At 43.2% G+C, this 27,533-nt stretch overlaps 2 protein-coding genes across 6 annotated transcripts; both read left to right on the top strand.

Moving 5' to 3' along the window:
- Window positions 1-94: 94 nt before the first annotated feature.
- On the top strand, window positions 95-2,273 carry pin1 (peptidylprolyl cis/trans isomerase, NIMA-interacting 1). The gene is made up of 5 exons (XM_054779277.1): window positions 95-262; window positions 781-863; window positions 989-1,097; window positions 1,175-1,285; window positions 1,711-2,273. The coding sequence occupies exons 1-5, from the start codon at window positions 205-207 to the stop codon at window positions 1,818-1,820; spliced, it is 471 nt and encodes a 156-aa protein (XP_054635252.1). The 5' UTR covers window positions 95-204; the 3' UTR covers window positions 1,821-2,273.
- Window positions 2,274-2,812: 539 nt separating this feature from the next.
- On the top strand, window positions 2,813-16,087 carry si:ch211-14k19.8 (interphotoreceptor matrix proteoglycan 2). Of its 5 annotated transcripts, XM_054779265.1 has the most exons (11): window positions 2,813-7,119; window positions 7,215-7,296; window positions 9,884-10,231; window positions 11,161-12,192; window positions 12,251-12,339; window positions 12,417-12,475; window positions 12,561-12,724; window positions 13,978-14,143; window positions 14,220-14,411; window positions 14,582-14,791; window positions 15,711-16,087. In XM_054779265.1, exons 2-11 carry the CDS (start codon window positions 7,254-7,256, stop codon window positions 16,015-16,017), a joined length of 2,610 nt encoding a protein of 869 aa, XP_054635240.1. In that variant the 5' UTR covers window positions 2,813-7,119; window positions 7,215-7,253; the 3' UTR covers window positions 16,018-16,087. The 5 variants fall into 5 exon arrangements, 4 of the variants coding, with proteins under 4 accessions (XP_054635240.1, XP_054635239.1, XP_054635241.1 ...); XR_008570688.1 differs by having other exon boundaries at window positions 2,813-10,231; window positions 15,662-15,870; window positions 15,943-16,087; XM_054779264.1 differs by having other exon boundaries at window positions 2,813-7,296.
- Window positions 16,088-27,533: the final 11,446 nt, after the last annotated feature.

Genomic DNA, 27,533 nt, shown 5'->3' with positions numbered 1-27,533 from the left:
AATCGGCGTAAAGATGAATGGTTCCCAAATTAGCCAATGGAAGAAATGCTTAATCTAATGAAGGCGTGTTCAGTTGTGAAAACAACACCAGCCGTAAACCTATTGGTAGCTGTCGCAAACTGTCGGGCTTCAGAGACAGGGACAGGGCTACTGCTAGATTGAATTTAAAATTATTTTTTTCGTGAAACCAGAAACGTGAATATAATGGCAGACGAGGAGAATTTACCATCGGGTTGGGAGAAAAGAATGAGCCGCAACTCAGGTGAGTAAGTAAGCACTCGTGAGAGGCTAAAAGAGCTTTCTATTGCGCTAAGAGGCTTGATGTGAAGTAAGCTAGTGTACTATGCTAACAGCCGCAGCATTGCGGATGAATTGTGGCTAGCGGGCCGATGAAACTTCATACCGTTTCGAGAAAAAAAAGGACCGGAGTTGGTGTTTCTGGCAACGTGGGCCACACGCTGTGTTTATTAAGTTTGCTTTGTTTGTTCAATAAGTTGCTAAATCATGTTGGCGCTCGAGTGGATCCACCCAGGGGCCTATATGACGTCATTGTGCCGCTGAGGCTCACCTGCACGGGCAATATCTGCATTTCATCACAAAATAATAGCATTTCAAATGTTACATCAGTCTTTTCCAAAGCAGTTTAGTGTTGGTGAATGCTCGGTAAGCAAAGTTTCCAGCTAATGATTGCGTAGAGGAGCCTGTCCTATAATCAACAACACATAAAAGTTGAAAAGTGTCAGAAATATGAAAGGATGCGCCCTTTGTCGTGCAATCCAGGCAAGGTGTATTACTTCAACCACACCACCAACGCCAGCCAATGGGAACGACCGGTAGGAGACTGCCTTGGAGAGCCAGATAAGGTAAATAATCAATATGTCTCCAAAATGACTGCTCATTGCTTGTTCATCAATTAGAGCAGCACACCATGGATGCTCGTCCCTTGTTTTTGTTCTTACTGGAGCGTCGTCGTGTGATTATTCGTCAGGTACGCTGCTCTCATCTCCTGGTCAAACACAAACAGTCACGCCGTCCGTCCTCCTGGCGGGAACAAAACATCACACGATCCAAAGATGCGGCTGTGGATCTGATTCAGAGTAAGCTGTGACACACAAGGAGCTCTCAGCAGTGCACCGGAAACGCTTATTTGTTGTTGTTTCTTTATGTTATCCAGAGTACATCGAGCAGATTAAGTCTGGAGAAGAGAAGTTTGACGCTTTGGCTTCCCGGTTCAGCGACTGCAGTTCAGCTAAGAATGGCGGAGACCTGGGACTCTTTGGCAAAGGTGAGGACCTTTTTTTTTCTCTCTCTCTCTCTCTTTTCATCTTGACTTTGTTAATGTGACGCTCAAAGAACACAAGTATACGGCAATTTTTTGGAAGCTCTTACCCCAGTGTGACGTTAAAATCACATCAGCATTGTTTACGCTCAATTTTAGACACAACACAGAATTATTTTGTGCATTTTATATTGTATAATATAGTTATTTAATTGTAAGTGCATTTGTATTATACAAAAAAATGTGTCATATATTAACGTGTCTTCTAAAAATGATATATATATTTATATTATAGACTAAATAGTTACATGACATTATCATTATTATTCTATAATTAATATTACTAGCTGTAGGGGGAGTGCTAGAGGCAAGAAAACCCCAACAATGTCTCCTACTCGAGCACACAGTGTGTTTGTGCGTTTATGCTTCAGGTGAAATGCAGAAACCTTTTGAAGACGCCTCCTTTGCGCTCAAGATTGGAGACATGAGCGGCCCTGTTTTTACCGACTCCGGAGTGCACATCATCCTGCGCACTGGCTGAAGCAAGCGCTACGCACACACACTCACACACTCACACACACACACACACACACACACACACTAGCCTGTAATCTCGAAATACGCAACAGCAAAGCTTTACACGCCTCATCACATGAACGACAAGAGGTACCGCAAACGCAAATACTCCCAACATTTCAGCAGAACGTCCTGCACATGTTTGATCACGTACGTAGCGTAGCGTTAAACGCGCCAGTTGAACGTGCATGTCATCAAAACAAGCATCTCGGTCTTCCTCTGTGACGTTAGCAGTGTTACTTTCACTCGCCCTGATAGTGTAAGCATTTCACTTCATAAGCTAACGTCATCATGTCAATGGAGAACACTTGATTGATTTTAAAAAAACAAAAATCTCCACCAACCAACCATAGGAACTGTCCAGCCGTCAAGGCTCCTCCTTCTTCCATCAAAATAAAAGCCCTGTTTTTTTTCGTAAGTCTCTTGTTTTATCTCTTCTGTTAGAAGGCCGCCGTGCATCGTCGCTCTTCTGTTGCCTTGGAAACTGAGGAAAGACGAGGTCTTCCAACAAAATGTAAATGTTCCTCTTGTCCTTGCATGACCAGCTTAAAAAAAACATAGCTTTTGGGTAATCGCACCATCATGGGATGGACTGAATACCCTCATGTCTGGGCTATACAACACACCGGTATTTAAGCCACACCCACGCAGTTTAAAGAGAAAAGCAGATTGGTCCATAGATAAGCCACACCTCTCTACAAGCCGCATGTTTCCACGTCGTGACATGCGGGATATTTGGTACACACAAAGATGTTGCATACAAACAAACAATAAACAGTAGCCCACCACAAAGGTTGCTCCGTCATTGCTGTCCTGATCCTTCTCTTTAAAAGACCAGACGTCTTGTTCAATGAGCTTGTAATGGAACATGGAACCTGGCCCAGCAGGGTGCACTGTGGCCCTCCACCAAGCTCCATAGTGCCCTCCTCCATATTGTGATTTACACCGTAAGTATTAGTCCTTCATGTATTACATCTACATATGTAAATTGCTAATGTTAGCACGGTAGAAGTGCTAACATGTTAGCACCTATCTTAATAGTGGTGTTTAATACGTGTCTAACTATGATAAATGGTTAAAAATGCTACCATGGTAATGTTAGCAGTTGGCATGCTAAAACCTAGTATGAACCTTTTATGCAAGTGTCTATACCTATGAAAATGGCTAAAAATGCTACAATTATAATGTTAACATGCTAGTCATGCTAACACCTAGCATGTTCTGTGTTCATCTATGTCTACCCATGAAAATAGCTAAAAATGCTAGTATGCTAACAGCATGCAAACAATGCTAACACCTAGTGTGATAGTGCCCCGTGTTTGTATGTCTACCCATGAAAATAGCTAAAAATGCGAGTATGCTAACATTAGCATGCAAGCAATGCTAACACCCAGTGTGATAGTGCCCGGTGTTTGTATGTCTACTCATGAAAATAGCTAAAAATGATAGTATGCTAACATTAGCAATGCTAACATGCTAACACCTAGCATGATAGTGCTCCGTCTCTATATATGTATATGTGTGTACCCATGAAAATAGCTAAAAATGCTAGTATGCTAACTTTAGCATGCAAGCAATGAAAACACCTAGTGTGATAGTGCCCCGTCTTTGAATGTCTACCCATGAAAATAGCTAAAAATGATAGTATGCTAACACCTAGCATGATAGTGCCCCGTGTTTATATACACTATATTACCAAAAGTATTTGCTCACCTGCCTTGACTCACATATGAACTTAAATGCCATCCCATTCCTAACCCATAGGGTTCAATATGATGTCGGTCAACCTTTTGCAGCTATTACAGCTTCAACTCTTCTAGAAAGGTTGTCCACAAGGTTGAGTGTCTTTATAGAAATGTTTGACCATTCTTCCAAAAGCGCATTGGTGAGGTCACACACCGATGTTGGTCGAGAAGGCCTGGTTCTCAGTCTCCGCTGTAATTCATCCCAAAGATGTTCTATGGGGTTCAGGACAGGACTCTGTGCAGGCCAGTCAAGTTCATCCACACCAGACTCTGTCATCCATGTCTTTATGGACCTTGCTTTGTGCACTGGTGCACAGTCATGTTGGAAGAGGAAGGCACCCGCTGCAAACTGTTCCCACAAGATTGGGGGCATGGAATTATCCAAAATGTTTTGGTATCCTGAAGCATTCAAAGGTCCTTTCACTGGAACTCAGGGGCCAAGCCCAACTCCTGAAAAACAACCCCACACCATAATTCCGCCACCAAATTTCACACTTGGCACAATGCAGTCCGAAATGTACCGCTCTCCTGGCAACCTCCAAACCCAGACTCGTCCATCAGATTGCCAGATGGAAAAGTGTGATTCATCACTTCATAGAACGCGTCTCCACTGCTCTATAGTCCAGTGGCGGCGTGCTTTACACCACTGCATCCGGTGCTTTGCATTGCACTTGGTGATGTATGGCTTGGATGCAGCTGCTCGGCCATGGAAACCCATTCCATGAAGCTCTCTGCGTACTGTACTTGGGCTAATCATGAAGTTTGGAGTTCTGTAGCAATTGATTGTGCAGAAAGTCGGCGGCCTCTTTGCACTATGCGCCTCAGCATCCGCTGACCCCTCTCTGTCAGTTTAGATGGCTTCGTGGCTGAGTTGCTGTTGTTCCCAAACGCTTTCATTTTCTTATATTAAAGCTGACAGTTGACTGTGGAATATTCAGGAGCGAGGAAATTTCACGAATGGATTTGTTGCACAGGTGGCATCCTATGACAGTTCCACGCTGAAATTCACTGAGCTCCCGAGAGCGGCCCATTCTTTCACAAATGTTTGTCAAAACAGTCCGCGTGCCTAGGGGCTTGATTTTATACACCCGCAGCCAGGCCAAGTGATTAGGACACCTAATTCTCATCATTTGGATGGGTTAGCAAATACTTTTGGTAATATAGTGTATGTGTCTACCCATGAAATTAGCTAAACATGCTAGTATGCTAACATCAGCATGCTGGCATTCTAACACCTAGAATGATAGCACAATGAACCGGGAAGGATAAAAGTCCTGGATGAGCTGAGAATTTTGACTTTGGAATCCGTTGAGAAATGTGGAAGTGGTTAGAAGTCTTTAGATCAAAGGCCTTTTGCATTCCGAAAAATGGGACTATCAAGAAAAGTGTGAATTCTTGCTATAGGGAAAATGGCATGAAAGTTAATTGGGTAGTTGACTGCTTTGATGTTGGAACGGTCTTAACGGGTGGAGAAATGTGGAAGGAGCTAAAACTCTTTGGATCAAAGGCATTTTGCGTTCCGGAAGAAAAAAATGTGGGAATGTTTGTGCTGTGGCGAATAGCATGAATGTCCAGACTTTGTTGAAGTGTATTTAGAAGGCAGTAACAGGTTTTATATGCGCTTAACTACCAAATTACCCCATTTGTAAATAAGGAAGCCTGCTTGGTGGAAATGCACTGATCACACCGCCATGAATAAGGAATTACTGTCTGTTTTGTTAATTTCATTGTTTTGAATTTCCTTGGACTCAGCGGGGGTATTCTCAACCATCCCAGGCTTTGTGCTCAAGATGCAACTCAACTAAACCTAAATCCCCCAAACGGAATTGAACGGTACTTTGACAGTGGTTGTCAACTTACTTTGTCAAGTCCGCTTTTTGGCTTTGTGCTGAGTGCGCGTTCGCATTAAAGGGGGCGTTTGACGTCATATTATTACACCTCCGCTGAAACATGTAGCCATCCCGGCTGGTGTATTTTACAAAAAATAGCAAGTTGTTCCCAAAACATTATGACTGCTGAAAGCACCACTGGCACCGCCTATAGAGCGAGGGAGGACCGCTGGCATGCCAGCACGCAGCAAGTTAACGCTGATTGTTCCACTAACAATATCCAACTCGTCTTTTCATTGATCAACGCTCAACATTGCACAACTTTGACTATATCGCTTATAGAGGGATAATACCAGGGAATGCTCCTTTAAAAAAAAAAATATATATATATATATATATATATATTCTCCATGTCCCCTCGGGAACCTCGTAGGTGCTCGGTGAATGAGTGGCACGTTCACAGCCCATTTTAAGCTGAAAGCCATGAGTTAGCCTAAGTTACCATGCTGGTACAGCTGCTTTAAAAGGAAGGTACCTTGGCTGAACAGGCAAGCTTTCCGGCTTTCCACTCAACACAGCTCGCTAACCCACCAACCTCCCCCCCAATCATTGTACGCTAATCCCTCGTTTACAGTGTTCTTTATTTAAAAAATTTAATACTTTGGTAATTGGAGCATTGATAACCTGCTTAGCAACTTCTAAAGAGACTTTTTAACATTATTAGAGCCCTCTAGACATGAAATAACACCCCCATAGTCACGCTTGCGCTCCTATTACCCAATATAGTAGAGATAAGAGAAAATAAGACATAGACACTAAAGACACTTTTTAACATGATTACAGATAAATAAGATACAATATAGACTCACATAATAGCATTAGGAAAGTTCTGTGTTCTTTTTATATTTCCGTTCTGTACAATACTTCCTGCGGTGGCTATTGTGTCATCAATGTCACATTACTGACCCCTAGTGACCAGTGTACAATCCTACACATCATCACAACCTCTTCGAATGCGTTTACTGAATGCCTTTCATTTCTGGTTTATGTCATTTAGCCACTTTTATGTTCGAAAATGCTGAATTCGGACTCCCAAACATGTGAAACTTGCTTAATTATGTGTTTTTTAAACCACAGAACAGAATGATTTATGAATGGATTTTTGAACGACTGAGAGTGAAGCTGTGAAATTCAATGTGCCAAATTGCAAGGGATTACTGGATATATATTTTTACAGTTTTTGATTACTTTCTGGATAAATCACGTAGCTACATCATATTTTCACAATAGCTTCTGTGGAGCTGATTTTTTTCTTTTTTTTAAGTTAATAGGCGTTTTTCCATCGGGAATGTTTTGAAACCAAAGATGCGGTTGCCATGGGCGGTGCAGTTCCGAGTGAAGCCAGAGGGGGTGCAAAAGCGTCAAGAAAAACAAAACGGGGGTGTCGGTGTTGTCTTGTCGACGTCTGTGGGCGTCTTCAATGTCTCGCCGCATCCCTGGATGCTGTCATTTGTCGGCGCCTCCCGCGGTGAAGCCTTCCTGTGTTGCTCTTTTATCGGCTGCCTGGAAGCATCCAGTCCGCTCCTCGCCTCTCATCTTCGCCCGTGACAGCGGCCCCCTGCTGGGGGTGGAAGCGGTCCTCCCTCCGTCCACTTTTACATTTCATAGACACACGTGGATCTCATTTAAGGTGTGTGTGTGTGGGGGGGGGAAGTGTCCTTTTACGATGGAGGAGTCAAGTTTGTGAGACGCCAGCTGAGGCTGTGTCAACGTGTGTCCATTCAGAGGACTGCTGGAGCCTGAAATGTCTGAAAGGGACTGGAAATGCATCTCCTTGTCTGCTTGTTGCTCCTGGTCGTCACAACAGGTAGGAAAGTACCTTTACACTCCATATGGCACACCTGGATAACTCGGAAAACGCAATTTGTACGCCGTGACATGTTAAACCGACACACGGACTTTACGGGGAAATTACGAGGATTAGAGACGCCAATTAAGATTGGTTGTGTGCATTTTGGTTTTGACTAAACGGGGGAAAAACGCCCAGATTTTTTTAAATTAAGGGCTGATACTTCGACAAGGAGGTTACGTTTTAGTCTCTTTTTAAGCAACTTCCGGTCTAGAGTTACACAGTGCACACTAATTTAACAAGAAAACTAAAAGAAAAACACAAAAGTGGGAAATTCTGTAGTCATTTTACAAGAATAAAGTCAAAATGTTAAGAGGAGAAAAGATGTAATTTGACAAGAATAATTTGAAGGAAAATATCATTTTGGTTGCATTAAGGTGAAAAATTAAAGAAAAAGTCGTTATTTGTTTAAAAGTAGTACTATTATGGTGACCAAACAAAACAATGAATAAAGTTGTAATTAAAAAAAAATTGGTTGCAGAAAAGTTATGTCACGAGGATAAAGTCCAAATACGATTGGAATAAAAAATTGGGAAAATTAACTAGGTAGAGGTTTCAATACTGTATTTGGAAAATAAAAAAACACCATAACAATGGAAAAAAACGCTGTAATTTTTCGAGAATAAAGTAAAAAAAATTAAGAGAAAAAAAAGATGTTGCATGGAAAAGTCATTATTATTTTAATTTACAATAAAAAAAAAAAACAAACAGCAAAAGTGGAAAACGAGTCGTTTTACAAGAATGAAGTCAAAATATAAAGTGAAAAAACATGTTATGCGAAAAAGCCGTACTTTTACAAGGATAATGTAAAAATTTTAAGGAAATAACATCGTTTTAGTTGCATAAAGTTGAAAAATTTAAGAAAAAGATGTTATTTTTTAAAGTTAACCAAACAAAACAATGAAGTTGTAATTTTTTCAAAAGTTAGGTTGCAGAAAAAGTTATGTTACGAGAATAAAGTCCAAATATAATGGGAATCAAAAATGATTAAAATTAACTAGGAAAAAGTTGAAATAGTAGGAAAATGTAAAAAAGAAGAAAAAAAAACGACCACGTTAACAGATGGAAAGATTAGAAGATTAAAGTCAAAATATGAAGAGAAAAAAGTTGCAATTTTACGAGAATGAACTTGTAATATTATGAGGAAAAACAATATATCATTTTAGTCGCATAAAATTCAAACAAATAAAAAATACCTTATTTTTTCATGATATGAGAAAAAAAACAAAATAAAATAAAGTGTTCATTTTGGGAAAGTTAGGTTGGGGATAAAGTTATGTTACGGGAATAAAGTAAAAGCATTGTGGCAATTAAGTCAGAATATTATAAGAAGATTATTTAGAAACAAAACAAAAATCAACAGCAAAAATGGGGGCGAGGCAGAGAGTGACGCTGATACTAAAAATCGTCTTTTTCACCGATATCACGAAGCTGGGATGCACTTTTTTCTTCATTTGTACACTGGATGAAAATATTAAGAGCAGTTGGAAAAGTGCAAGAATGTACATTTTGTTGGGTCTTAAGGAGGTGCTTCAAAATCCAAAAGGAACAAGTGGGAGTGAGACAAAAAAAAAAGCAATTTATTGCAAAGAAGTATTAAAGTGGAAGAGGCTGTTCATCAGAAGCTGAAGAGCACAGCTTCTAAAAGGCAAAGTGCTGGTAAAAGTGTGGCATGAATGTGATTTAGTGTCAGGTATTCACACTGTTAAGATCTCTTGATGGGAAAGCTTTCTCTCTTGGAACGCGGTGGCATTGTTGAGCTGCATAAGCAAGGCTTCTCACAGCTGCTGAGGTTGGACGCAGTAAGACAGTCATTTCAAACTTCTTCAAACATACTGAGGCTCATGAAGCAAAAAAAAAGTCAAGCGTTAGACCCAAAAAATGAGCCGGAGGATCCCATTGGCAGTCCGTCAAGACACGGGACCATCCTCGGCCCAAATGAAGGTTGTTACAGGTGCCAAGTGCGGTCCAATAACCATCAGACTGCATCTGCCTGAGAAGAAACAACATCTTCACAGGCCTGGTCTCCTACAAGAATTAGCAGGAGAGCACCAAACATGGGACATTGAAAGGTGGAAGAAAGTTTTATTCTCCCTTGACGGTCCTTATGGCTTCCAACGTTACTGGCATGACGAGGAGATCCCGCCTGAGATGTTTTCCACACGGCACAGTAGAGGGGGCGCCATCATGATCCTTCAGTGGAACAATGGATCTTCAGGTTGTGCAGGGGCGTCAAACGGCAGCCGGCTACATGGAGATGCTGCGGGGGCATCGCTCATGACTGAAGGCCCTCGTCTGTGTGGTAATGACTGGCTTTTTCAACACGACAACACTTACAGGACAACACTTCACAAAGGACTTGAGTTCCCAAGTTTAAGCCCTGGCGGAGGTCCCTGTGTTGCTCTTGATTGCATTCAGTTTTGTATTAAATGTGATTCTAAAGCTGAATTCCTAACCCAGATGTTGGGCAGATGATAAAATTGTATGTTTGTGAAGTTGTGGACTTTTTTCGCCTCACTATTTGTTCCTGTTCCTGCCTTTTCAGATAAAACGTTGGCCTCATGGCAGCACCAATGTGACGGAAACATCATCCTGGACCAAAAGCCTGCAGACCACCTCAATCTCACCACGCCAGAACTTTCCCTCGACGTCCCTCAAACCCCACAGGCCACCATTTGCACCTGGACCCTGGACATCCCACCCGGTCGGACACTTCTCTTAAAGCTGGTGTGGACCGACGTTGGGGCGAGCGCTTCGTTGCGGTGCTTCTGGAGAGAGGACAGTCGGGTTCTGGCGAGCGGCGAGATTGTCCAGCTATCCAACTGTGAGCATGCTAATCTGACTTGGACAGGAAGTGGACGCTCCTTACAGGCCCTCCAGCTCTTCTATTACGGTAAGGTATTTTTAAAGACACAGAGTGGCGGCACATTGCTTGAAGCACTACATCCTAAAGTACTGGTACTTTATCTTGGATAATGTACCAGGAAAACCTCAGTACCTGCTTTCTAAGGCAACAAAGCATTTACAGTAATCCCTCCTTTATCGCGGTTAATCGGTTCCACTTATCCACAAAGTAGGATTCCATATTTATCAATAAAATATTTTTGTAGTGAGAGCATTGAAAACCTGTTTACCACCTTCTAAATACCTTAGAGCCCTCTAGACATGAAATAACACCCCTATACTCACCGTTACACTCCTATTACCCAATATAGTAGACATAATGACAGAAAATAAAACATATTGGGCATAGAAAACCTGTTTAACACTTTCTAATTACCCTTTTTAACATTATTAGAGCCCTCTAGACATGAGGTAACACCCCTATAATCACCTTTACATTAGTATTACCCCATAAAGTAGACATAATAAGAAAAAATAATACATAGTGGGCATAGAAAACCTATGTATGATCTTTTATATATGCTATTTAACATTATTAGAACCCTCTGGAGCACATGACTTGTTTGTGCGCATACCTGTTGCTAGCATGACACACGTTTATTTACAAAGTGATACGTGCTTTTAGCACAGCGCTGTCTGCTGGGGTGCTAGTTGCCTCCCTCTCCCAGCTAACATGGCCAGTGGGCGAGCGTTGTTGTTAGCCAGTAATTGAGTCCGTGTGACCAACTGGCATCACGAGGGTGGAATGGTCTTCATAACATTTGTGTTGAGTCTGTGTGACCTCAGTGGATGATCAGAGCATCATCCACATGGAAAGTTCTTATCACCGTGTGTGTGTGTGTGTGTGTGCGTGTATGTGACACTGTCCTTCACGGCCCCGCCCCTCTGTGTTTCTGCCATGTCTTCCTGGTCGTCCAGTTCAGGAAGAGCAGCAGAATTCCACCGAGGAGTACACCAGCCCACATTCCCACTCGGACCTCGCTGCTCCATCCCAGGCAGGGTCCAGCTACACAACAACCACTTCTGTGGGGGTGACGGAGCAGGCCAGAGGTCACCTCCATGGAGGGGGGCTGCTGTGGTCCACCGCGCCCCGGACGGGACTCACCGCGGCTGGGAGCGGCGATAGCGAAACTCTCCCTCTTCCTGAGGAAGTCACGAACAATGGAGAGGAAGCATCTGGTAGCGCTCGCCAGAACACACACGCTCACACGCCGGTTCTGACCCAAAACACTCCAACAAGTCCGACCCTGAGCAGCTCCAGTGGCGCACCCGTCACATCGTCCCTCGCCAGCAGGGGGCATCAAAGCACCCAATGGGAAGCTACAACATCCCCTGCTGGTACTGATGACCTGAATGCTGACCCCGCCTCCTCATTAGGGTCAACGCTGCCCACTTCTATGGGGACACAACCTCCCCCTGCCCCCATGACAAAGCTGCACCCGCGTGTCACATGTTCTCACCAGAACCTCAGCCAGGCTGACTCATCCCTTGTCCCTAGTGGGACAGACACGTCTTTCACTTCTGACTCGCTGACCCAAATTCCTTTCATACCCTCACACGCAGCAACAACACAAAGCGAACAAAGAAACATGAACACACACTCACCGGACGCCACACAGTGGACGTCGGGTTCTTTTTGGACCACAGGAGATAGCACGGCGGCGTCTGGAGATGTCCTGACTTTAGCAGGCTCAGAACGTGTTCCCCAGGAGACACCTGGACATGCAACAACACATCAGAACCAGCCTTCAGTACCCCCTTCCATCCTGGACTACACCACCGGAACCCCCACTGCAAAAGAAGACGTGTCTCACAGTAGCACCACCCCCCAAACAGCACCACGTCCAAACCTGGAGGTCCAATCCACTTCTACACGCAGAACGTTGAGTCCCGCCACTATCCAGCCGCCCCGAGTCTACGTGGTGCCGGACCAGCCCGCTGCCATTGGAGGTGCGTGAACGTGTTCTGATGTTCTGATGATGTTCTGATGATCTTCTTTCCTTACCAGTGGAGTCCATCCAGCTGCTGCTGCAGATCATCCTGGAGGAGGCCGCTTCTGCATCAGGTCCTGACTTGGAGGAGGACACCCGTGCTTGGGTGGGACGCTGTCTCTCAGACGCACACACACACACACACACACACACACACAGAAAACCAAAACTCTCATGTTTCAGGTGGAGCCATACCTGCAGAGAGCACCGGGGTTCAGCAGGATGCAAGGAGTGTGGGGCAGGTGAGGGCGGTGTTTGTTTTTTTTTTTTGGTGCCATGTGACAAACGCAGCGCGCAGAATGAACGTCGGCGGTGTCGTCGTTGCAGCGGTCACGCCGTGCAGATCCTACTGGAGTTTGACACCAGAGGCGCGCTGCAGTGGCTCGCCCCGCCGGGAGCCTCCTCGCTACTGGAGCACACCGGATTGGCTCGGGCCGCTCGTGAGGGGAGGAGCTTCAGGTGGTCCAAGGTGGTCAACATCACGCTTGGAGGTGAGAGCCTTTTATATGCCTTTTATATCACCATATGGATAAACAATACACCACCGCACCAAAAGTCTGCCTTCATAAAATGCACTTGGGACATGAAGTGATTATGTGGAGTCATGTTTCATGATGATAAAGACACACTGGTAACAAATACAATCAAAAGGAAAACAAAAGTGAAAGAAAATAAAAATATGAAATGAGTTAAAAAAAAAAAATTGAAAATAATTCAAATAAATACAAATAAAAATGAACTAAATGAAAGTGGAAAAGATAATTAAAATAAATACAACTACAAATGGCTTAAGTGTTTTAAAAACTAAAATAAAAACAAATGACTTGAATGAATGTAAGAAATTGATACATTTTAAAAATGAATTAATTAAAATAAGTACTATTAAAAATGACTTTAATAAAAGCGTGAAAATAACTTAAAAAGGCCTCGGGGTAAAAAATAATTAAAACAAATATGAATAAAAATGACAAAATTAAAAAATAATATAAAATTAATAAGAATGAAGAAATAAAAATGGCATAAGCAAAAATGCTAACATAATTAAGAAAATAAATATTAAAAAAAATATTAAAAACTGACTTAAATGCATAAAAAATAAGTACTAATTAAAAATGACAAGCATAAATAATTGTCAAAATAAAAATAACTAGCAGTGTAAAAAATAAAAATGAAAAAACATAATAAAACTAAAAATAAAAAAGACTTAAATATGGGTCGCAACTTAATGGCTATTTGAAAATGTGGGGTTGAGACCATTTGAGGACCCTTCTTGAAAGTACCTTCATTTCTGACAAAATTGAGGCTGAATTGTCCATAAAGAACCTTGATGAGAAAACGTGCATCACTGGCAATGGTGCTTGACGCCAATGACTTGCATTTAATACTTTAGCATGTAGTGCTTTAGCATTTAGTACTTTAGCATGTAGTACTTTAGCATGCCTTACTTAATCATGTAGTACTTGAGCAATTAGTGCTTTAGCATTTGGTACTTTAGCATTTAATACTTTAGCATGCAGTGCTTTATTATGTAGTACTTTAGCATTTAGTAGCAAGTAGTACTTTAGCATGTAGTAATTTAGCATTTAGTATCAGGTACTACTTTAGCATGTAGTACTTTAGCATTTAATCCTTTTGCATGTAGTACTTTAGCATTTAGTGCTTTAGCATGTACTGCTTTAGCATTTAATACTTGAGCATGCAGTACTATGGTACTGAAGTTGCGTTCATGTGTGTGTCCTTGCAGGCGTGCAGGCGGACGTCTGTGATTGGCTGCTTGAATGTCCAGCAGGCTTCCAGTGTGCTTCTCGGCTCGGTTCTTCCAACTTCAGCTGCTCCTCCTCCTGCCACTTTGAGTTGTGCCGCCACCACGGCATCTGCACGCACCACCCTGGCCAACTTCCTGTTTGTCGGTAATACCAGGCTCATAGATGCCATCAGTGTATACACGCTTCCACGTTGGCGTGTCACTGGCTCCTGTGTCTTTAGCTGCCTGGTAGGTGAAGACTTCTGGTTCATGGGTGCGAGATGCGATGTGAGGATGACGAGGGCGCGGCTGGTCGGGACGTGCACGGCCATCCTGCTCATCATGGCGGTGCTCATCGCCGTTCTGGCCTTTGTGGCCGTGAGACGCTACCGAGACGCTCTGATTCAGGCCAAAGTGGACCAGACCAGGAGCAGGTAGCCATGATTTATTCTTGGTGCAGATGTAACGTGTGGCCGGCAGAGGACGCCACAGACACATTGCGCTTGCAGCAATGCTCTTGCTCCAAGTGGAAGACGGTGCCCTCACTTTTCATAGCACGTGGGGGCCACTTTGATATGATTGCATACTTTCTGATATCCAACAGCTACCGCAGGTTCAACCACTTTGACGAGCTGTCGGCTCGCTTCTGGCAGCGCTCGGCGGACTCGGTGGACAATCCCGCCTTCACGCGCTCCGACGAGCTGCTGCACCTGCGGGCCCTCGACCGGACCTGCTGTTACCACGACGATACTCTGTCGCTGGCCTCCACCTGTGCCAGCCACGCCACACGCCTCAACACCATCTACCCCAACAGGTACGCAATAACCTCTCACCTGTCACCACTTTTCAAAAACAAATGAATAAATCAAAGCTTTGTGCTTGAATACAGCCTATCTGTCCAAGCACATGCTTATTTAAGCAAACCTTACATATTTTGTGCCTAAATGAAGCATTTTCAAGCCTAAAAATGGCTAAATGAAGTAAAATGCAAATATAAGGCATTCAGAAGACACATTGAAAGAGGTTGTGATGACATGTAGTATCGTACACCGGTCACTAGGTGTCAGTAATGTTACTGTAATGTTCCCTGAGACACCAAGCACCAGACTTGATGAACAAGCAATGATCTCACAACAGGCACAATAATCTCAAACACGGGCTACAATGTGACTTCCTGTCTGGCCCCCACTCAGCTCCCCTAGCACCGGAATGCATTTACAGCAACACACACGAGCGCAAGTCTTTTTTTATGTCTTATTTTCTCTTATTATGTCTACTATAATGGGTGATACTATAAAGGTGACTATCGGGGTGTTATTTCATGTCTAGAGTAATAAGTTTAAAAAGCATATTTAGAAGCAGGTAAACAGGTTTTCTATGGCATAATTACAGAAATATTCCATTTATAAATAAGCAGGGGTGTCACAAGAACTTGTGAAATTATGATTATTTATTTCTTGTTCAGAAAAAAAACTTGGCCCGGGACGATAATAAACAAATAATGAATTGCAACATAAATAAAAATGACCTGGATAATTCAATGTATCGCCATGTGGAAAGAGGCAGAAAGAGGATTCACTCTGTGCATTGCTTTCAGCGCTTTGCCGCGTTTCTTCCACGGAACAACGGCGTGAGCGGAGTGAGCCCTTTTGTCAGCCATACAGTCGGCTCTTGTATGTTGCAGAGTGCCTTTGCATTGCTTGAGTGCTTCTAACTGGGTGGTGCCGGTGCAGCTCCCAGTACGCTTGGCGAGGCAGCGAGATGAGCGTGGGCGACGGCGTGCTGGACTCGGGTAAAGCCAGTGACCTCTCGGTGTGCAGCTGGCCCGTAGAACCCATTCACTGGACCCCCTTCCCGCTCCTGCAGCAGCTGGCCTCGCAAAGGACACACCCGGTGAGTCTCCGGGAAGATGTTGCTTGTTGTGTCGGGCGCAGTGATGATTGGCGATGGCCGGTGTCCACACAGGTGCGCACGTCTAGGCCGCGCTCGTACTGCGAGGGCATGGAGCTGACGGACCTCAGCCGGAGCTGGACCGCCTGATCGCAGATGAATGAAATGTTCTTGTGTACATAAATGATGTCGCTTGTCGTACAATAAACTATCTGCTGTATTTCTATGCTTTTCATGTTGAACCCATATTTATATATATAAAAAAAAAAGAACTATGAAAGTAGATTTTTTTGTTGTTGTTGCACATTTACACTTGAATAATATTTCAAGGCAATTATGAAAAGTACCCTACTAATATATTTTAACAACACTTTAACAATTCAGCTAATTGCGAAATCAAATCCCTAGAACGCATGCTTTCTGTATAAAAGCACATGTAGGCCTAAATCATATTTTTCTAAATTGGTATTTTTTTACTTTTTAAAAATAGTCTTTTTATTTGTACCCACTAAAATGTCATATCAGTTTGCACAGCTACGGGTTGGCCGCGACCGGTCACTCTCCGACCCCTACGGCTGGGGAACAATTTTGACAAATGCAGCTCTGTGGTGCAGAACACTAGTTCAGCTTACGTATGTTTCCGCCCGGACGCATTTCACTGTAAGTTTTCCGTGATTACTTTGGTCCGTTCCGGTAAAGTTTTCTCTGTGTTGACTTTGACTTAAATTCTGATGCTCTCTGTAGCAGCATAGACATAGATAGACGCCGCATCGAGCGCTGAGCCTTACGTCAACGTCGCCGCCATATCGGATGGATCGGGGCTGCGCTGTAAATGAATACAAGTAACTTTCACAAACCGCCTTTCTACAGAGAAATTTAAGTTAATGCCTCTCGTTTATACACTCACACACGCACTAATATACTCAACTCCTCTGGTGCCGTTCGGCTGTAGCGTTTTTGAATCCTAGTTAATTACGACTACAAGGAAAAATGACATTTCATTCGTTTATGCTGTTGCTGTGGCGGCAGTAAAAGCATCATCAGTTTGATCATCCACAGACGTGACGGCAGCCCTGCTGACGTATGCTAAAGCAAAGTGAGAACAGGTGTGACTGCTCACGTGATGTCTGCGCCCTCAAGGCAGTTAGATGACGTAGGTATCGTTCCACTTCCAGGAGGAAAAAACATTGACCACAAGAGGGCGCAATTTGCCGCAGTATGGCTTTCCATGCGGCGTGAGACAAAACCTGAAATTACACACAGCCAATTGTATTTTTTGACATTGTTAAATTGTTCACAAATACTTTAATAATCATGAAATATTGTTTTTATTTGTCTAAGATCTTTGTCCTGATCATGACCAACAAATTACAGACAAAAACAACAAAATCATGAAAAATTCAAGGTATTAGAATCAAAATCGTTATTGGCAATATTGAACCTGTATTTATATTATATTATACATATTAAATCCACAGAATCGTCCACCCCAAATGGTTGTGAACAAGTGCAAGGGGTCGGCCACCACATTAGGTAAACCTGCACACAGCACAATTAGCTCAGTTTTGATTGACGTGCATATAAGGTTAATTGGAGACATGCGACATGCGTGCTAGTGTTGACTGTCGTGATGGAAATTTCAGCTCTTTTTAGAGAGCCGGTTGTTTCGGCTCGGCTCACTAAAAAGAGCCCGGTTCTTTCGTCTCTCAAGTGTTCCTCAGATGTCTTTCTTTATTGCTTTTTTAAATTAATCACCAAATTATTATTGTGTAAAATGAATTACTAATGTAAAAATATATTAAATCAAATGTTTATTATTTCAATGGATTTATTTCAACCTCAATGAAAAGGTACAAAAATATAATATAATATTATATTATAATACACAAAAAGAAAGACCCATTTCAATAGACAAATTAGGATTCAGTATTAAAAAGGGAATATTTTTGTAGTTAGAGCATAGAAAACCTGTTTTATGACTTTCAAAATACATTTTTATCATGATTAGAACCCTGTAGACATGAAATAACAGCCCTATAGTCACCTTTACCCCCGTTAATCTTTGTTTACACCACAGTGCGCAGGCTACAGGTTCACCGCATGGACATAGATGGCCTCTGCTGGCATAGCATACTACCAAGCTAACGAGTTAGCCTCTCCAATTTACTTAATCTAAACTTAAGAAAGTGTTTCAAGCATTGTGGGGGAGGAAGCACAAAGTAAGAAACCAATAACTTACCACTTTTTTTCCCCACTCTATCATGTCGGACATGTCATGGCTGACTTCATGCAGCGTGGAGGTCATGTGAAATAAGGTCAAATCGTGTGAAATAAATGTAACCTTACTGATGCCACATGGATTGCGTGCTGAGGGGAGTCACGTCTCCCCCTCACTGGGTATATGCCTTTCCAGTAGTGTGAAAAAGTGTTTGCACCCTTCCTGATTTCTTCTTTTTTTTTGCACGTTTGTCACACTTAAATGTTTCAGATCATCAAACTAATTTAAATATTAGTCCATGACAACACAACTGAACACAAAATGCAGTTTTTAAATGAAACTTTTTATTATTAAGGGAGAAAAACAATCCAAAGCTACATGGCCCTGTGTGGAAAAGTGATTGGCCCTAAACCTAAGAACTGGTTGGGCCACCCTTAGCAGAAACAACTGCAATCAAGCGTTTGTGATAACTTGCAATGAGTCTCTTACAGCGCTGGGGAGGAATTTTGCACAACCGTTTGTCATTCAGCCACATTGGAGGGTTTTCCAGCATGAAGCGCCTTTTTAGGGCCATGCCACAGCATCTCAATAGGATTCAGGTCAGGACTTTGACTAGGCCACTCCAAAGTCTTCAGCCATTCAGAGGTGGACTTGCTGGTGTGTTTTGGATCATTGTCCTGCTGCAGAACCCAGGTTGGTTTCAGCTTGAGGTCACCAACAGATGGCCGGACATTCTCCTTCAGCAGAATTCATGTTTCCATTTATCACAGCAAGTCTTCCATGTCCTGAAGCAGCAAAACAGCCCCAGACCATCACACTACCACCACCATATTTTACTGTTGGTATGATGTTCTTTTTCTGAAATGTGGCCAGATGTATCGAGACACACACCTTCCAAAAAGTTCAACTTTTGTCTCGTCAGACCACAGAGTATTTTCCCAAAGGTCTTGGGGATCATCAAGATGTTTCCTGGCAAAATTGAGACGAGCCTTAATGTTCTTTTTGTTCAGCAGTGGTTTTGGTCTTGGAACTCTGCCATGCAGGCCGTTTTTGCCCAGTGTCTTTCTTATGGTGGAGTCATGAACACTGACCTTAACTGAGGCACATGGGGCCTGCAGTTCTTTGGATGTTGTTGTGGGGTCTTTTGTGACCTCTCGTGTGAGTTGTGGCTGCGTTCTTGGGGTCATTTTGGTTCGCCGGCCACTCCTGGGAAGGTTCACCACTGTTCCATGTTTTGGCCATTTGTGGATAATGGCTCTCACTGTGGTTCGCTGGAGTCCCAAAGCTTTAGAAATGTCTTTATAACCTTTTCCACACTGATAGATCTCAATTATGCTCAGTTATGTTGTGTTTTAACGGGGAGGAGGGAAATCACTTTTTCACACCATGTAGGGTTTTTTTTCTCTTCTCTTAATCAGAAAAAGTTTCATTTAAAAACTGCATTTTGTGTTCAGTTGTGTTGTCATTGACTAATATTTAAATTAGTTTGATGATCTGAAACATTTAAGTGTGGAAGGGGGCAAACACTTTTTCACACCACTGAATGTCCAACGAGTAATCACAGATTAGTGTTTGCGTGTTTTTCCTCCATGTGAGGTGGAGGCCACCGTGTGAAGCAGCAGCAACGTGCATGTCATGTGTTTGTAAACTGTTACACACTGTGTGTGTGTGTGTACGTGTGTGTGTGTGCATGTCTCGTGTCACGCAGAGCCATACGGCAGGTCAGGGAGAGAAGATTTGTTACCAAGTTCATAAATGCTAACGCGTGTGTGGTTGTACAGCAGTATGTCTGTGCTGTACCAGTAGACAGATGGACTAAACTAAATGGGTTAATCCACTTACTTGCCTCACTCATCTTCTTTTCATGAGCAGCCTGTAATAACACAGAAAAACTCCAGTGGAGTCAGTGCCTCCTTAAGGAACAACAAAGTCAAGTGGTAGACCTAAAGAAATGTCACCACCCCTGAACCGGAGGATCTGATTGGCTGTCTGTCAAGACAAGGGCTGATCCACGGCCCAAATGAAGGGTGTTACTGGGGTTGTGAACGATAAACCGATGCGACCGGATATTCGGTTTGACAAGCGAGAGATGCGGCCGCATCGATAGCAGCCTCCCGGATCGATAAGAAGTTGACAGTCCATCTCTTAAACAACACGAGAGCCAGAGTTTGTGTGCATGCTCCGCTTAGCATGACTGGAGACAAGAATGGATCTAAATAGCATTAGCAGTGACAGACTGACAGCAAAAAAAAAAAAAAAAAAAAAAAAAAAAAAAAAATATATATATATATATATATATATATATATATATATATAGAAATATAAAATATAGTCAGAAAAGGATTAAAACAATCTCTTGTATTTGGTAGTAACATTAAAATATGCACATTGATCAGAAGTAAACTTCCATATTGACTGACCACACCCCTATAGCTACATGAAATGTTTTGGTCCGCTACGACATTCACTGTGCTTTGCAGCGGCAGCTATTCGGTGATTGCTTCAGAGCAGAGTGAAACTATGCTGGCAGTGCCAATAAAATCAAGTCTGAGAGTCAAAAAAGGAAAGAGAAAGGTGAGAGAAGAGAAACGAAACGAAAAATGTGTCAATATGTGACCTGCTTTTTCGTAGCCTATAGCCATTCTGTGTGTCGTGGAAATGAACCTGTTAGCTCAATGTCCACAGTGAAATAAGCTAGCAGGGTGTTAGCATGTTGTGTTAGCCTACATCTCACTCCTTTTTCAACAACATTTAATCCGTGCAGTTTAGGCCTGTCACGATAATCGGTTAATCGAACGATTAAAAGAAAAACAAAAAAAAACAGGTTGATAATTATGACACGTTGGATGAATTGACATGTGCATGTACGCGTGTGTGTTTCATCTGCTTGTCTCTCCGTGTCACACAGGCTGGATGACATCTGTCTGTGAGCATTAATAGTGGAATGAACAGAGAGAGTGAGCCCTCCATCATCATTCAGCCTCTTTGTGGAGGCGGGGCTACTCGAGAGTGGATACAGAGCAGTTAGCTTCGTGAGGCAGCATACGCTAACATGAATGAAGCCACAGAAGCGATGGATTCTGAGGCGACTGACCGACATGGACAGCTTTCTCAGTTGGGGAAAAAAATCTACCGACGGGCGCACCTCGGGCAGCGGAGCCTTCGTCCTGGCAGTCGACGTGGCTCACACAGGTACACTATACTTGACTACCATCTAGTGGTTCAAATGTGAATTACGCCTCTTGTGACAATAATAGAAAAATTGTCTCAAAAAATGTTGCCAATAACATCGATTATCACCGGTAATTTGTAGCGCAATTATTGACCGGCAAGATTTCTTATCGTGACAGGCCCAGCGCAGGTAAATGTTAGCGTCTATTATTAAACGAGTCGTCCCTCTCCCATTTGCCAGATTTAACAACAGATGAGTCAGCAGCAGCCCTGTCTCCCCATAACTTTACCCCTCCCTGTACCGGTGAAGAAGGTGAGCAACACTGTGTCCAATGACATGCCACTTAGCATCAATACAGGGAGTCTGTGGGAATTATAAACACGGAGTGGTGTGAAAAAGGGTTTCAGATCATCAGACAAATTAAAATATTAGTCAATGACAACACAGCTGAACGCAAAATGGAGTTTTTCAATGAAACTTTTTATTATTGGTGGATAGATTATGAATCATGAATGATGAATGCTCACTAACACATACAGTATTTATACGGATTTGTGAACAATATTTTGAGAGCGATAGGCCTTTTGTGTACAGAGAAAAAGTTCTACAGTACATCTTTGAGTTCAGCTCATGAAAAATGGGAGCAAAAACAAAAGTGTCGCGTTTATATTTGTGTTGAATGTAAGAACGCTTCTAAAAAAAAACCCCACCGAGGCGTCGTTAGGAGCCAAGGGTAAATGCAACATGTCGCAGATGATGGATTGCGTGCCAAGACGTCATTATCCGCACTTTACACTTGTACTAACTCTCATCGACGAGCAGGTCGCTTCCTGCAGCACGAGGCCACAAGATATGGTAATAGGGCCCGGGGGTGGTTTCATATTGCATAAGATGATGCTGATTCATCTCTCACACACACGCACACACAGGCAGACCTATTCCAAGTGGCCTACTTTTATTTTACATGTGCACGCCGTTCATATGGCCTATTTTTATGTCTAGAGGTCACCGTGTGTGTCCGTGAGATCACGCGTTCTCAAATCATTGCTCTGCACACACCCACAGTAGTGTGTAAACACACACACACACACACACACACACACTGACACACTGACCTATTTTACAGCACTGTGCAGAACCAAGGCAGCGCGACGGAATGGGTCACGACAGGCAACATAACTCCCTGCTGAAACACCGCCAAGCCTGCTGAACCCACAACTTATGTTACATTCACTTTCCGTTGAGTGTTTGTCAGACTCGGAGCACGTCTTGTACGTTCAAATGGGCAAAATCGCCAAAAACTACAGGTCATTGCACCTGAGAGCTCATCGCATGTACTAGTAGAGCCCACGCAAGTCCCCCGCATGAAATTATTTGTCATTAGGGCTGTCAGTCGATTAAAACAGGGGTCCCCAACCACCGAGCCGGGGCCCAGTACCGGTCCGTGGCGGGGCCGAACTGGGCCGAGGAAACATTTCAGGTGCAGTGATTAAAAAAAAATACACACACACAAAAAATACTTTTGTAAATAACTAAATACAATTTTAAGGAAATTCCAATCAATTTTGGAAATATGGGCCATTATTTTATTTAAAAAAATAATATAGTTTGAAGTTTTTGCATGTTTATGTTGTTCGTTGCGGGTGTCCCACTTTGTTTGACAGTCCTGGAACGCACCATCGTACGTGCGCTAGCCTTCTCCCACTCTGCACAGATTGTCAACTATACTGTATTTTTATCGGGTTTTTTTTCACTTCATATTTGCTCCCAAATGCTGATCCTGTGTGGGAATGTATAAAGGTAAAGTTTGATGACGTTATTGAGTGCTAATGTGTATATTTGTTGTGTGCACAGCTTCAAGTTAATTCATGCTAGTGGCACTATTATCATCTTCTCTCTGAAAAACAAACTCCAAGCTCATTATGGTGGATGGTGGGTCTGTATTCACTTTGTGCTTTTAATTTGATGTTGTTCCTGTCTTAGTTTTACACGATACATACTAAATTAGATAAATTACATCGCTATACGAGCCCCAGCACCACCACCCCCGGTCCGCGGAGATTTGTGGGAACACGAGCCGGGCCGTGCGTCCAAAAAGGTTGTGTTAAAACATCTCATCGCGATTCATCGCATTTTTTGTCTGTAGTTAACGCCATAATTAAGCACAATTAATCGCAGATAGAAAGACATTTTGATCTATAATAAGTCGGGATGTAAATCTCTTCCCTGCCCATCCAGATGCACGAGTTAAGATGCGATAAGATTTTAAAAACGGAACAAGTCGATATAGTGTACAAATGATACGATTCGATTCGAGACGATTCAACGATTACATTTGTCGATGTAGACGCTAATCTGACATTATAAAACAAAGAAGCCAATTGTATAAAAGTGTCATTCTTCCAGTATTTTATGTGTAAAAGAGCACATCGTAGCACCGAGCGCGCTGGAATCACCGGTTCGTGGGAAACGTTTGTAAGCACAGCAACTGCATCACTTTTTTTGTAAAGGGATACAAATTTTGGAAATATGGGCCACTGTTATTCAAAAAAGAATACATAGTTAGAAATCCCACAATGTTGAATTTATTTTGTTTTCAAACGGGACTTGCTGAGACAGGTTGTTAACATCAACGGTACCGACTCAAGCGGGTTCCACTGTACAGAGCAGACAGCATACAGAACTTTCATTTCTTCTTCTATGGTTATCATAACAGCATTATGTGCTGGTCCAAATCCCGTGTAAAGATGAACTAACGGGACGTCGTAGGCATATAGGGGATAAAATGTTCCTTTGGCAGTGCAGTGGCATTCAAAGTCTGTTGAAGACGTTTAGCTTAGATGACACACACGCACACGCACATGCACTCTTTTACTCTTACCCCATCACTGCCTCTCTCCGTGCTGCTGACCTACATACAGCAGCATCCTGGTTACATAACCGGGTTGTTGACGACTGCAGGCGATGCAGGGCAAACACGCACTGCACCCCTCCCCAGCCGCACCCCCCCCCTCGCTCACACACACATACACACACTTTTGGTTATAGAGCCTTTATTCCTACATTTTTTTTACCATCTCGGGTATCTGTCGACTAAGTGTCACGGGCCACTCACTTCAGAATTGTTTGCCCGACCATTTACTCTGCAGAGTGAAATGATGTAACCCACTACCCCCACCCACCCCCACCTGCGCCGCCACCCCTCTACTCCGTCCTCTTCTATCCCTTCTCACTGACCTACTTTTACTTCCCTGGCCCCTTTTTTTTCCACCAGCCTCTACACAGTACTCAACCACCACCAAATTGGGACACTAGGCAGAATATTATTTGGGGCCTCCCCCCTTTTGCAAAATGGCTGTATCAAGAATATAATGCCGCCAGGAATTCTGGGCCCCTTGGGGGAAAAAAAAAATCACACCACGACCAAGTGACCCATGAAAAGCTATTTTTAGTGAGATGCATGTTTAGAAGTAACACGAATACATCAGAAATAAATTGATCAATAAATGATTTAAATTAATTAGAATTAGCGAACTTATGAGGAAATATGACACCATACCGATAAATCCAACAACATTAAAATAACAGCTCCAATAAACGATAACAAAAAATGTCGAATGAGGCGAGATTCCCTGTGCCGCGAGCGAATCAAGCACTCTTTTAAGGCGACGTGCTGCAAACGCCTGTCGTAACTTCCCCTGAGCTCACTTGTAGACAAACACGAGGAAGACGTTTCGTACAGACGCGCTGCAAACACTCCACGATGAGGGCGGGAAAAAAAACACGTCAAAGCTTATCAGCCACCTGAAACGCCAGCATCGCTACGAAGCCTGGGGCTTGTTCCTATTGCCGCATCATTTGAAAAGTGCATAAATGAGACGACCCAAGGGCTAAACCCGTTGGAGCCACAGTTTGCTTGTTTTGTTTTGACAGCAGGGCTGTCAAATGATAGTAGCACAACATTTTAATCACACTTTAAGCGGGCCTGACCTCCGTGGACGCACGGCGGCCGCTCACATAGCGTATCCAACATTAACACGTACCTTACCCAGCCACGGCGGACGACTCTTCCCGCTGTACGCTCTGGTTTTCTCGCTCACGACAGCCGTGGGAAGCCAGTATGCCCATCTTGCAATCGATATGACTCGCACGATGCCCACAGACGGTGCGTCCCCTGTGAGTGAAACGTAGCCTTACGTGAAGTGCACCTAACGCACACAAGTCGCACTCAGCGCTCACGCTCTAAAAGCTACCGACGGAGGGTGAGCGGCAAGCACGTGGGTGTCTCGAATCACTTCTTCCATCAGTACGACACACTTGCAACCCCCCTCTGATACCCTCCTGGCCATGGCCAACAAATTTTCCACAATTGCGGAGCCCGTGCGTGTGGTGACACGTACATCAGGATGTAAGGCACGCTTTAAACCGTGTTATTACAGCAAGGAGGGGTTGCATTCAAAGACATCACGTAATTTAAGGTAAATGTACTTGTTTTCAGTGTATTTTCCAGCATACTTAAATGCAGCCAATTGTACATCCGCGTTAAGAGTTACGAAGTGAGTGATAAGAACATCCACTTCATGTTTTCTTCCCGTTTATTTACACACACGCGTTATAAAGCTTTTTTTGCGATGTTCAGGGTGTCCCTGAATGCATCTCGCGTTCTTGTAATGAGAATGAGGAAGTGTCGTTCCCAGGATAAACGGACTAGAGACGTGTGTGAGATGGAGGCACATACTGTACCTGTACTGCATGTGGTGTCGGAATTGCACTGCTGTTGATGTGTTCAGGCCACAATGAAGTTATAACGGAGTCTGTGTGACCATGCTTGCCGTGATGCGTATGCGTCGATTACGCCAAAAAAAATTGAACGTAATTAATGAAATAAATGAGTTACTGAGGACAAATCTACAGGTACAGTGTGTCAAATCCAACTTCTTTGAGTCGTTCTTGCCTCCAGGTGTGCACAAACGTATCCTTATTGAGACTGAACCCACGCCCTCGGCTCTAAAAGGCAACAGCTGTACCATTACACCACCAGGGACTGACAGGTGAGTATAATTTTATTCCTTGTTCTGCTGCGTGCTGCCACTATACGAGCATGGCGTCAGATTACCATTCTCTCCTATCTCGGGCCAACGTGGTGCTCTTGTGCCTCACGGCACATTGTGCATTTGCTGAGAACGCGATTCCAATAAGAGGGGCGGCCCTGTAACCACGCTCTCGCACCCATAGAGGAGGAGTGAGCGAGAGTGCAAACAAGCATGCGGAGGAAGGAGAATATGCTGCGCTGTAATTCTGCGACTGAGATCTCTGTTATTACACAGCATGCAATTTAAATTAAAGTAAGACCACCCAACCTGACGCGGGTCGCTGGCGCCTCAGCGCCTTGCCATCATCTCGCTTGACGCTTTTCTCTTCAGAACAGTTGTGTAACTATGCTTGTCGCGCCGTGACAATAAGGTTGACGGCGTTGAGCACTTCTGGGCAACTGCAGAAAAATCAACAGTCTTACTAATGCGGAGCTGCGTTTTCTCGTCACTCATAAGTTTGTGTAATTTGATTAGGTGTGATGTGTGTTTTTAAGTTCTCCCTCAGGTGTCAAGCACCCTAACTTGTTAAATCTCAAATCATGTTCTTCTTTGACTGCTGGATGTGGTGGTGAGGTTTATGATGGTGTGAAAATGATAATAAAAACACAGCCTGTAAAAGCAAATATTGACCTGCAAAGACACTAAAACGTGCTGATGGCCTGGGAACTGCAGTATTTAGTGTACCTACTTCTCATAACACATATATAGTATACTGCAGGTTTTAATATTTAAAACAATTGCTTTGTTGTTGGCGTGTTGTATTTTTACAGTATATATATATATATACTCCTCAAAAAAATTAAAGGAACACTTGGAAAACACATCAGATCTAAAGTGGGGGAAAAATGATCTTGAATATCTTTTCTGATAATAAGTGGGTGATGTATTAGTAACAAAATGATGCCACATCATTTGACAGAAATGAAAATGATCACCCTATAGAGGGGGGAAATCAAAGACACCCCAAAAATGAAAGTGAAAAAATGATGCAGCAGACAGGTCCATTTTGCTAAAATGTCATTGTAGCAACTCAAAATGATTCTCAGTAGTTTGTGTGGCCCCCACGTGCTTGTACGCATGCCTGACAACGTCGGGGCATGCTCCTACTGAGACTAGGGATGGTGTCCTGGGGGATCTCTGGACCAGGGCATCAATGAGCTCCTGGACAGTCTGAGGACCAACT

The sequence above is a fragment of the Dunckerocampus dactyliophorus genome, chromosome 6 (genome assembly GCF_027744805.1).
Source record: "Dunckerocampus dactyliophorus isolate RoL2022-P2 chromosome 6, RoL_Ddac_1.1, whole genome shotgun sequence".
NCBI classification, from domain to species: domain Eukaryota; kingdom Metazoa; phylum Chordata; class Actinopteri; order Syngnathiformes; family Syngnathidae; genus Dunckerocampus; species Dunckerocampus dactyliophorus.
This window is presented reverse-complemented; position numbering and strand designations above follow the sequence as displayed.